The sequence below is a fragment of the Phyllopteryx taeniolatus genome, chromosome 7, assembly GCF_024500385.1.
Source record: "Phyllopteryx taeniolatus isolate TA_2022b chromosome 7, UOR_Ptae_1.2, whole genome shotgun sequence".
In the NCBI taxonomy this organism is placed as follows: domain Eukaryota; kingdom Metazoa; phylum Chordata; class Actinopteri; order Syngnathiformes; family Syngnathidae; genus Phyllopteryx; species Phyllopteryx taeniolatus.
The window spans coordinates 583,337-595,737 of NC_084508.1; the positions used below are offsets into that span (position 1 = coordinate 583,337).

Genomic DNA, 12,401 nt, shown 5'->3' on the forward strand with positions numbered 1-12,401 from the left:
TACAACCTCAGCAGGGTCCTGCATGGTCCTGGAGTGCATGGGAGTTCACCCAACCAGGGTACATGTCATTTGTAGACTTGAAAAGGGCATTTGACTATCCCTCAGTGAGTTCTGTGCGGTGTGCTCCAGGATTGTGGTAAACCGCAACCCCTGATAAGGACCGTTCCCTTCCTGTACGTCTCGTGTCAGAATTTGTCTGGTATTGCCGGCAGTAAATCGGATTTGTTTGCTGTGGGGTTTGAACTCTGCCAAGGCTGCCCTTTGTCACAAATTTTGTTCATTACATTCAGGGACGGCGGCACGACGGATGACTGGTTAGAGCGTCTGCCTCACAGTTCTGAGGACCGGGGTTCAATCCCCGGCCCCGCCTGTGTGGAGTTTGCATGTTCTCCCCGTGCCTGCGTGGGTTTTCTGCGGGCACTCCGGTTTCCTCCCACATCCCAAAAAAACATGCGTGGTAGGTTAATTGACAACTCTAAATTGCCCGTAGGTGTGAATGTGAGTGCGAATGGTTGTTTGTTTGTATGTGCCCTGCGATTGACTGGCAACCAGTTCAGGGTTTACCCCGCCTCCTGCCCGATGATAGCTGGGATAGGCTCCAGCATGCCCGCGACCCTAGTGAGGAGAAGCGGCTCAGAAAATGGATGACTAGACATTCAGGGAGATAATTTTTTTGCGCAGTTGAGGCATAGAGGGGTTCCAGTTTGTCGACTTCAGTATTACGTCTTTGCTTTTGGCGTATGATGTGGTTCTGTTAGCTTCACGAACCTGTGATCTTTAACTCCACTGGAGCTGTTCTCAGCTGGGTGTGAAGCGGTTGAAATGAGAATCGGCACCTCCAAATCTGAGACAATGGTCCTCAGTTGGAAAAGGGTCTGGATCGGGGATACGATTTGCCTGAAGTGGAGGAGTTTGTGTATTTTGTGGTCTTCGGAAGAATGTAGCAGGAGATCAACAGATGGATCTGTGCAGCATCTGCAGTGATGCCGACTTTGCATTGGTCTGTCATTTTGAAGAGGGAGCTGAGCTGAAAGACAGAGCTCTCTATTTACTAGTCAGTCTACATTCCCACCCTCACCTATGGTCATAGGCTGTGGGTAGTGATCAAAACAACAATGTTCCAGATACTTCTTTTCCTTTCGGCTTCTCCCTTTAGGGGTCGCCACAGCATGTCATCCTTTTCCATGTAAGCCTATCTCCTGCATCCTACTCTCGAACACCAACTGCCCTCATGTCTTCCCTCACGACATCCATCAACCTTCTTTGGTTTTCCTCTAGCGCTCTTGCCTGGCAGCTCCAACCTCATCATCCTTCTACCAATATACTCACTATTTCTCCTCTGGACGGGTCCAAACCAACAAAGTCCGCGCTCTCTAACTTTGTCTCCGAAACATCGAATCTTGGCTGTCCCTCTGATGAGCTCATTTCTAATTTTATCCAACCTGGTCACTCCGAGAGCGAACCTCAACATCTTAATTTCCGCCACCTCCAACTCTGCTTCCTGTTGTCTCTTCAGTGCCACTGTCTCGAATACGGATTAGCTGGCCTCACCACTGTTTTATAAACTTTGCCCTTCATCCTAGCAGAGACTCTTCAGTCACATAACACACCTGACACCTTCCTCCACCGTTCCAACCTGCTTGGACCCGTTTCTTCACTTCCTGACCACACTCACCATCGCTCTGGACGGTTGAGCCCAAGTATTTAAAGTCCTCCACCCTTGCTATCTCTTCTCCCTGTAGCCTCACTCTTCCCCCACCACCATACTTCTCTGCCACTCTAGACTTCCGCATGCAGTACCACAGTTCCTCTCTGGGTACTCTGTCATAGGCTTTCTCTCGATCTACAAAGACACAAGGTAGCTCCTTCTGACCTTCTCTGTACTTTTCCATCAACCTCCTCAAGGCAAATAATGCATCTGTGGTACTCTTTCTAGGCATGAAACCATACTGTTGCTCGTAAATACTCACTTCTGTCCTGAGTCTAGCCTCCACTACTCTTTCCCATAACTTCATTGTATGGCTCATCAACTTTATTCCTCTATAGTTCCCACAGCTGTGCACATCACCGTTGTTCTTAAAAATGGGTACCAGCACACTTTTCCTCCATTCCTCAGGCATCTTCTCACGCGCTATAATTCAATTGAACAAGCTGGTCAAAATTTCCACAGCCACCTCTCCAAGATGCTTCCATACCTCCACAGGAATGTCATCAGGACCAACTGCCTTTCCATTTTTCATCCTCTTTAATGCCTTTCTTACTTACCCGTTACTAATCATTGCCACTTCCTGATCCACCACACTTGCCTCTTCTACTCTCCCTTCTCTCTCATTTTCCTCATTCATCAACTCCTCAAAGTATTCTTTCCATCTAGCTAGCACACTGCTGGCACCAGTCAACATGTCCATCTCTATCCTTAATCACCCTAACCATCCTACCCATCTCTATCCCTCTGTCTGGCCAGCCTGTATAGATCCTTTTCTCCTTCTTTAGTGTCCAACCTGCCATACATGTCATCATATGCCTCTTGTTTGGCCTTTGCCACCTCCACCTTTGCCCTGTGTCGCATCTCAATGTATTCCTTTCGCCTCTCCTCGGTCCTCTCAGTGTCCCACTTCTTCTTAGCTAACCTTTTTCCTTGTGTGATTTCCTGTACTGTGAGGTTCCACCACCAAGTCTCCTTCTCTCCTTTCCTGCCAGAAGATACACCAAGTACTCTCCTGCCTGCCTCTCTGATCACCTTGGCTGTAGTGGTCCAGTCTTCTGGAAGCTCCTCCTGTCCATCGAGAGCTTGTCTCACCTCTTCCCGAAAAGCTGCACAACACTCGTCCTGTCTCAGCTTCCACCACATGGTTCTCTGCTCCGCCTTTGTCTTCCTAATCTTCCTCCCCACCACCAGAGTCATCTTACACACCACCATCCTATGCTGTCTAGCCACACTCTCCCCTACCACTAATTTACAGTTGGTAACCTCCTTCAGATTACATCGTCTACACAAGATGTAATCCACCTGCGTGCTTCTACCTCCGCTCTTGTAGGTCACCCTATGTTCGTGACTCTTCTGGAAAAAAGTGTTCACTACAGCCATTTGCATCCTTTTTGCAAAGTCTACCACCATCTGTCCCTCCAAGTTCCTTTCCTGGATGCCGTACTTACCCATCACTTCTTCATCACCCCTATTTCCTTCACCAACATGTCCATTACAATCTGCACCAATCACGACTCTCTCTCTATCTGGGATGCTCAGAATGTCTAGCTCCTTCCAAAATTTCTATTTCACCTCTAGGTCACATCCTACCTGTGAAGCATAGCCACTAATCACATTATACATAACACCCTCAATTTCAAGTTTCAGCCTCATCACTCGATCTGATACTCTTTTCACCTCCAAGACATTCTTAGCCAACTCTTCTTTTAAAATAACCCCGACTCTTCCCATCTACACCATGGTAAAATAATTTAAACCCTGCCCCTAAACTTCTAGCCTTACTGCCTTTCCACCGGGTCTCCTGGACACACAATATATCAACCTTTCTCCTAATCATCATGTCAACCAACTCCCGAGATTTTCCTGTCATAGTCCCAACATTCAAAGTCCCCACATTCAATTCTAGGCTCTGTGCTTTCCTCTTATCTTTCTGCCGAAGAACCCGCTTTCCACCTCTTCTTCTTCTTCGACTTCGACCCACAGTAGCTTAATTTCCAACGGTGCCCTGCAAGTTGACGGTGCCGGTGGCGGACTTTGTTAACCCGGGCCACGACCGATCCGGTATGGAATTCTTTGGATGAACGCTCATATTTGTTTGGCAAAGTTTTAAGCCGGATGCCCTTCCCTCTGCATTTATCCGGGCTTGGTACTGGCCCCACTGCATTAACAATGTTCCCGATACAAGCGGCTGAAATACCTTTTCTATGTCGGGTGTCCTGGCTCTCACATAGGTGAGAAGCTTGATCATCCTGGATAGGCTTAGAGTAGAGGCGCTATGTCCCAGGGAGGACCCAGTTCATATCTCCTGACCTGGGAACAGATGGACAAAGTGGCTGGCGAGAGGAATGCCAGGGCTTCCCTGCTTAGGCTGCTGTCACCGTGACGTGACACTGGATAAGTGGAACGAGATGAATGGATTGAATTTATTGTTAAAAATGTTACCACTTTTGTAGCTTACCAACCTGTTTTTCTCTGTTTTATTTTCAGGTGAATTCCTAAACTATGATATTATGCTCGGAGTGAATCAGGGTGAGGGTCTTAAATTTGTGGAGCTGATCGTGGACAATGAAAATGGTGTTCAGGCAAATGACTTCGACTACGCTGTGTCTAGCTTTGTGGATGACCTCTATGGCTATCCAGAGGGTAAAGACATACTCAGAGAGACCATCAAGTTTATGTACACAGATTGGGCTGATCGGCACAACCCAGAGACACGCAGGAAGACCTTGATGGCCCTATTCACTGATCACCAGTGGGTGGCTCCTGCTGTTGCCACAGCAGACCTGCACTCTAGCTTTGGGTCTCCTACTTACTTCTATGCGTTCTATCATCACTGTCAAACAGAACAGGTGGGTCTCTGGCATCCTTTTTTCCCTGTGGTACAACAGAATCAGAATCTGTGAAATTAATCATCAGTATTGTGATAAATGTATCTGTTACCTTTTTATTCCAGTTTTTCAATGAGTAAATTTTTCCTAACAGTTATTATATTGTAAAGGACTTCTGGTTGGCATTTCAAGATCTAGGAGTTGAAACTATGTAACATTTAATTCTTGTTGATGTAAAAATGACTGTGTTGCTATCTTTATTTTGTATGCTTAAAAAAAAAAACACCAATCACAAAATTGTAACACTAACCTACTGTAGTTTGACCAAATCACTCCGTTACTCATTAGGTGCCACCGTGGGCTGACGCTTCTCATGGAGATGAGATCCCCTATGTGTTTGGCCTGCCAATGATTGGACCAACTGAGCTATTTCCCTGCAATTTCTCGAAGAATGATGTGATGCTCAGTGCTGTGATGATGACTTATTGGACCAACTTCGCCAAAACTGGGTACAGTTCCACAAATGTATTGTTGTTATGCTACTTGCTTCACTCTTCGTGAGCCTTCAGGAATCCTAAATCAAGGCCAAGCTCTGGTGAAGATAAACCTCTTACAGAGCAACACAGAAACAAAATTGCCAATTCAGAAAAGTTATTACATCAAGACATCAGTTTTTATAATGATAACATGATGATCTATTGGGATCCTTATCTGGCTAGGTACTTGGCAGTGTGTCTGTCTGTAATATTGAAAATACAGTAAGTAATATAGAAATCCTCATTCCACCCAATCAAAAGTCTTCTTGGTGTCGAGTGAAGCCGCTACAATTACTGGGTTAAAGCGATTCATATGAGTGCGGTGCAGAAGTCTCCGCATGTTATCCAATGAGGATCTATTTTTTATAAATCATACTTGGTCACCATTTATGATAACTGATCATATTTTCTTTAAGCGTGAGGCCAGTGTATCTTAAAATCTACCCCAAGGAGACTTATGGGTCTGAAATCTGAAGGGTTGGAACAATCTTTATATTATATTGAGGGAAAAGAGATATTACAGCATCACCATTATCATTATCATCAGTACAGCCTATTTCAAATGCGTCCAGATAGACTGTACCTTACTGTATGTAAGATGGGAATCGGAATATCAATATTTTTCTTGTAATATTCAACAAGGAAGCCATCCAAACCTAGTGATGTTGCTGTTTTCATGGAGAGATTGATAGCTCTAATTTCTTCCTCCGTTATTGGAGCCATCTGCCTCACAGTTCTGAGGACCGGGGTTCAATTCCTGGCCCCGCCTCTGTGGAGTTTGCATGTTCTCCCCGTGCCTGGGTGGGTTTTCTCCGGGCACTCCGGTTTCCTCCCACATCCCAAAAACATGTGTGGTAGGTTGATTGAAGACTCTAAATTGTCCGTAGGTGTGAATGTGAGTGTGAATAGTTGTTTGTTTCTATATGCCCTGCGATTGGCTGGGGACCGGTTCAGGGTGTACCCCACCTCCCGCTCAAAGATAGCTGGGATAGACTCCAGCAGCCTGCGATGCTAGTGAGGATAAGCGGAAAAGAAAATGGATGGATGGATGCTATTGGAGCATCCAATTTATTTTTTTGTTCATCAGAGATTGTTGGTAATAAAAGTTCTAAGTAAAATGTTTCCACTTCCTCTGTGCTCGGTGCAGTTAGAGGTTTGAAGATCCTTAAATAACATTTCAAAAACCAAATGTTCTTTTGATATAGTTAATAAGCCATTGCCCCTCCTCATCATCAGAATATTGTTGGTATTTTCCTGTTGCTTTAATTGCATAGCTAGTAGTGTGCCAGTCCTTTCAGCTCCCTCACAGAATTTTGTTTGTCTGAATAGTCATATCCATCCATCCATCCATATCATGTAACTGATATTTAGATATAAATGATCTGAGAACTGCCTTGCCAAGTCTATCTCCAATTTACAAACCTTCTCTAGGGTTAGGGTTCCTGGAGGGCTAGAGCTGTTTTTTTGTGTAATTTTCCCTTTTATATATGCCTTAGCCCCTCCTCGACCTTATCATGGTGGAGGGGTGTGTCTATCCAAGAGAGCCGAGGAGTTTTATGCCCCTGGTAGACATTGAGGAAAGTGCCTCCTCAACCTCCCTGGTGAAGTTTATTCAGGGATTCTGGAGTGGAGGGTCCATCTGGAAGTCCAATCTCAGATTCAGGTAGAGCAATGTGGTTTTCGTCCTGCCCATGGAACAGTGGACCAGCTCTACACCCTTAGCAGGGTCCTCGAGGGTGCATGGGAGTTTGCCAACCAGTCTATATGTGCTTTGTTGACTGGGAGAAGGCGTTTGACCGTGTCATTCGGGGGGGTTCCTGTTGAGGGTGCTCCAGGAATTTCCAGTGAGGGTTGGACTCCGCCAAGGATGCCCTTTATCACGGATTCTGTTCATTACTTTTACGGACAGAATTTCTAAGTACAGCCGAGGTGTTGAAGTGGTCCGGTTTGGTGATCTCAGCATTGCGTCTCTGTTTTTTGCAGAAGATTTGGTTCTGACGGTTTCATCAAGCCGTGATCTTCAACTCTCATTGGAGCGGTTCGCAGCCGAGTATGAGTGTGTGCGGCTGGGATAAAAATTAGAGCTTCCAAACATGAGGCCATGGTCATCAGCAGTGATGATGGTAGCGCATTACAAATTACCTTTACAATGTAACACGTTGGCCACCAATGTAACTCGTTACTGTATACCGGGAAGTATTCAGATTACATCAAACCAATAATAGTTACTAGAGTCAACAAAGATTCCTTGCAAGAAGTCATTTATTGCTGATGACTTGAAGTAGCCACCCATCTGTCTGTCTAGTAACATTTTACCAAATAGGCAGACTGCTTCCTTTCTAATGTATTGAGGAACATGACTGGGAGGGCAATGTTTATCATACAATCCACAGTGAAGGCGCAGTAAATATAAAAGTGCAAAGAAATGCATGGCTTCACTGTCTCCACACTATTTTTGTTATTTTCCTTAGTAAAAACTGTATTTGATTTTGTTAATTTTTTTCACTAAGAACAGTTTTACTGACGTGTTAAGCGCGCAAGGCATTGTGGGTTAATTATTCATACCGAAGTGCGTTGTCAAAAATTGTCATGGAGGTAGGGACTGACTCACTGAAGGACTTACAATACTTATCTTAAATAATATTTACAATGAAATGTGAGTACTTTCAACTTCGTCTGGAGTCCGGACTGCTCGTGAGCTGGTTTAACGCGCTGCAACGCTGGTTTAACATGTTGCACTGCTGACATTTACGTGCTTCTCCCCCCATCAATCACCCACAGCTTTATTAGTTAAACATCTGTGTAAACTTGTCACTGGGAACGAAACAGTTTTCTCCCTCTTCGCATCAAAATTACGATGGTGGGAACAAGTGTGTGAGTGTGTGTGTGTGTCTGTGTGTGTGTGTGTGTGCATTCGCTCGTGTGTGTTGTTGGTGGACGGAATCATGAAAAGCTACCAACAACACTATCTTCTTCTTCTTTTCCTTTCGGCTTGTCCCGTTAGGGGTCGCCACAGCGTGTCATCCTTTTCCATGTAAGCCTATCTCCTGCATCCTCCTCTCGAACACCAACTGCCATCATGTCTTCCCTCACGACATCCATCAACCTTCTCTTTGGTCTTCCTCTAACTCTCTTGCCTGGCAGCTCCATCCTCATCATCCTTCTACCAATATACTCACTATTTCTCCTCTGGACGTGTCCAAACAATTGAGAGTCTGCTCTCTCTAACTTTGTCTCCAAAACATCGAACCTTGGCTGTCCCTCTGATGAGCTCATTTCTAATTTTATCCAACCTGGTCACTCCAAGAGCGAACCTCAACATCTTCATTTCCGCCACCTCCAGCTCTGCTTCCTGTTGTCTCTTCAGTGCCACTGTCTCTAATCCATACATCATGGCTGGCCTCACCACTGTTTTATAAACTTTGCCCTTCATCCTAGCAGAAACTCTTCTGTCACATAACACACCTGACACGTTCCTCCACCCATTCGAACCTGCTTGGACCCGTTTCTTCAGTTCCTGACCACACTCACCATTGCTCTGGACGGTTGACCCCAAGTATTTAAAGTCCTCCACCCTTGCTATCTCTTCTCCCTGTAGCCTCACTCTTCCCCCACCACCCCTCTCATTCATGCACATATATTCTGTTTTACTTCGGCTAATCTTAATTCCTCTTCTTTCCAGTGCATGCCTCCATCTTTCTAACTGTTCCTCCAGCTGCTCCCTGCTTTCACTGCAGATCACAATGTCATCTGCAAACATCATGGTCCACGGGGATTCCAGTCTAACCTCATCTGTTAGCCTATCCATCACCACTGCAAAAAGGAAGGGGCTCAGGGCTGATCCCTGATGCAGTCCCACGTCCACCTTAAATTTGTCTGTCACACCGACAGCACACCTCACCGCTGTTCTGCTGCCCTCGTACATGTCCTGTATTATTCTAACACTTCTCTGCCACTCCAGACTTCCGCATGCAGTACCACAGTTCCTCTCTGGGTACTCTGTCATAGGCTTTCTCTAGATCTACAAAGACACAATGTAGCTCCTTCTGACCTTCTCTGTACTTTTCCATCAACATCCTCAAGGCAAATAATGCATCTGTGGTACTCTTTCTAGGCATGAAACCATACTGTTGCTCGCAAATACTCACTTCTGTCCTGAGTCTAGCCTCCACGACTCTTTCCCATAACTTCATTGTGTGGCTCATCAATTTTATTCCTCTATAGTTGCCACAGCTCTGCACATCACCTTTGTTCTTAAAAATGGGCACCAGTACACTTTTCCTCCATTCCTCAGGCATCTTCTCACGCACTAGAATTCTATTGAACAAGCTGGTCAAAATTTCCACAGCCACCTCTACTAGATGCTTCCATACCTCCACAGGAATGTCATCAGGACCAAATGCCTTTCCATTTTTCATCCTCTTTAATGCCTTTCTAACTTCCCCCTTACTAATCATTGCCATTTCCTGATCCACCACACTTGCCTCTTCTACTCTCCCTTCTCTCTCATTTTCCTCATTCATCAACTCCTCGAAGTATTCTTTCCATCTAGCTAGCACACTGCTGGCACCAGTCAACATGTCCATCTCTATCCTTAATCACCCTAACCATCCTACCCATCTCTATCCCTCTGTCTGGCCAGCCTGTATAGATCCTTTTCTCCTTCTTTAGTGTCCAACCTGCCATACATGTCATCATATGCCTCTTGTTTGGCCTTTGCCACCTCTACCTTTGCCCTGTGTTGCATCTCAATGTATTCCTTTCGCCTCCCCTCGGTCCTCTCAGTGTCCCACTTCTTCTTAGCTAACGTTTTCCTTGTATGATTTCCTGTACTGTGAGGTTCCACCACCAAGTCTCCTTCTCTCCTTTCCTGCCAGAAGATACACCAAGTACTCTCCTGCCTGCCTCTCTGATCACCTTGGCTGCAGTGGTCCAGTCTTCTGGAAGCTCCTCCCATCCACCGAGAGCCTGTCTCACCTCTTCCCGAAAAGCTGCACAACACTCGTCCTGTCCCAGCTTCCACCACATGGTTCTCTTCTCTGCCTTTGTCTTCCTAATCTTGCTCCCCACCACCAGAGTCATCTTACACACCACCATCATATGCTGTCTAGCCCCACTCTCCCCTACCACTACCTTACAGTTGGTAACGTCCTTCAGATTACATCGTCTGCACAAGATGTAATCCACCTGCGTGCTTCTACCGCCGCTCTTGTAAGTCACCCTATGTTCGTGCCTCTTCTGGGGAAAAAGTGTTCACTACAGCCATTTGCATCCTTGTTGCAAAGTCTACCACCATCTGTCCCTCCAAGTTCCTTTCCTGGATGTCGTACTTACCCATCACTTTTTCATCACCCCTATTACCTTCACCATGTCCATTACAATCTGCACCAATTAAGACTCTCTCTCTGTCTGGGATGCTCAGAACTACTTCGTGTAGCTCCTTCCAGAATTTCTCTTTCACCTCTAGGTCACATCCTACCTGTGGGGCACAGCCACTAATCACATTACACATAACACCCTCAATTTCAAATTTCAGCCTCATCACTCGATCTGATACTCTTTTCACCTCCAAGACATTCTTAGCCAACTCTTCTTTTAAAATAACCCCGACTCCATTTCTCTTCCCATCTACACCATGGTAAAATAATTTAAACCCTGCCCCTAAACTTCTCACCTTACTGCCTTTCCACCTGGTCTCCTGGACACACAATATATCAACCTTTCTCCTAATCATCATGTCAACCAACTCCCGAGATTTTCCTGTCATAGTCCCAACATTCAAAGTCCCCACATTCAGTTCTAGGCTCTGTGTTTTCCTCTTCTCTGTCTGCCGAAGAACCCGCTTTCCACCTCTTCTTCTTTGACTACGACCCACAGTAGCTGAATTTCCAACGGCGCCCCGCAATTTGACGGCGCCGGTGGCGGACGTTGTTAACCCGGGCCACGACCGATCCGGGATGGAATTCTTTGGATGAACGCTCATATTTGTTTGGCAAGGTTTTATGCCGGATGCCCTTCCTGACGCAACCCTCTGCATTTATCCGGGCTTGGGACCGGCCTACAGTTTGCACTGACTTGTGCCCCCCATAGGGCTGCATTTACCAACAACACTATAATGCACATAAAATGAGTACTGTTGGCCGTAATAACGTTTTTAAAACATTAAATCCAGTCCTGTCTGTTTCCCCCAAGCCCAACATCCTAACCGCCACTCTGTCACATTTATGTACACGCACACACACACAGTTGCCTTTGTGGAACCCATTTATGCACACACGCACACAAACACACACACACACACACACACACACACACACACAGTTGCCTTCATGGACCCCCACATAATCGAAAACTTGAACAATATGCAGGGTTGCTACAGTCTATCTATCTATCTAGCTATCTGTTAAGAGTCTTTAGAGAACTGTACTTAAGAATGGTGTGCTTGTTTCCATGTTTAGGTACTTACTGTATTTGGCATCTCAACTCTACACCAAGTAGCTCATTTAATGTGGGTTCAACTACACTAATATTTAAGTTATTGGTTCATGTTGCCGTCATTCTGTAACCTGTGTGGCATATATTACTGAGTAATGGATACGGTTTAGCTCATGCTCTTTTTGTACTGTGGATAAGTGATATTCCTGCTACTTGACAGATGATGGAAGTAACTAAAAAAGTTACTTATAATCTAACCTAGTTACTTTTGAAATCAAGTAATCATTAAAGTAACTAAGTTACTTTTAAGTGTAAGTAATCAGTGTCATGAACGGAACAGCGGATAGGACCCAAAAATGCACGACTCCAAAACAGATGGACAGTTTCCAAAAAGAGAGGTTTAATAGACGGGCATAGGTCGGTACACAGGCAGGCAATCCAAAAGAGGCAACAGTATCCAAAAACATGAGGCAAAGAGGCAAGGTCGATAATCGGAACAGGGTCAAGCCTTACTGTGAGTCTATGACGTGGAAACAAGGAATGCTGGAACGCGACAACAAGGTACAACGAACTGGCAACGAGAGGAAATGAGACACGAGGTTATATACAAGGGGTAATTAGGGTGAACGAGGCACAGGTGGTGAAGATGCTCACAGGAGCAGGTGTGTGTGAAACAGGGGGGAAGACAAAACCCGGAACACACACACACATGACAGTACCCCCCCCCCCCCCCCCCCCCCCCCCCCCTTAACGGCCGGCCCCAGACGGCCCTGGGGCCCCTGGATGCGCAACGTGGAAGTCCCGAATGAGCGAATCATCCACGATAAACGCAGACGGTACCCAGGAACGCTCCTCAGGCCCATAGCCCTCCCAGTCCACCAGATATTGAAACCC

General features: G+C 45.8%; 1 protein-coding gene across 5 annotated transcripts in view; it reads left to right on the top strand.

Annotated features, from left to right (window-relative positions):
* Positions 1-12,401, top strand: part of nlgn1 (neuroligin 1) — a 345,371-nt gene that overhangs the window by 247,384 nt on the left and 85,586 nt on the right. For all 5 annotated transcript variants that reach the window (XM_061780578.1, XM_061780580.1, XM_061780579.1 and 2 more), the window contains 2 exons: positions 4,196-4,557; positions 4,885-5,045. In XM_061780578.1, coding sequence (XP_061636562.1) covers positions 4,196-4,557; positions 4,885-5,045 — 523 coding nt within the window. The remainder of the gene's footprint in view (positions 1-4,195; positions 4,558-4,884; positions 5,046-12,401) is intronic.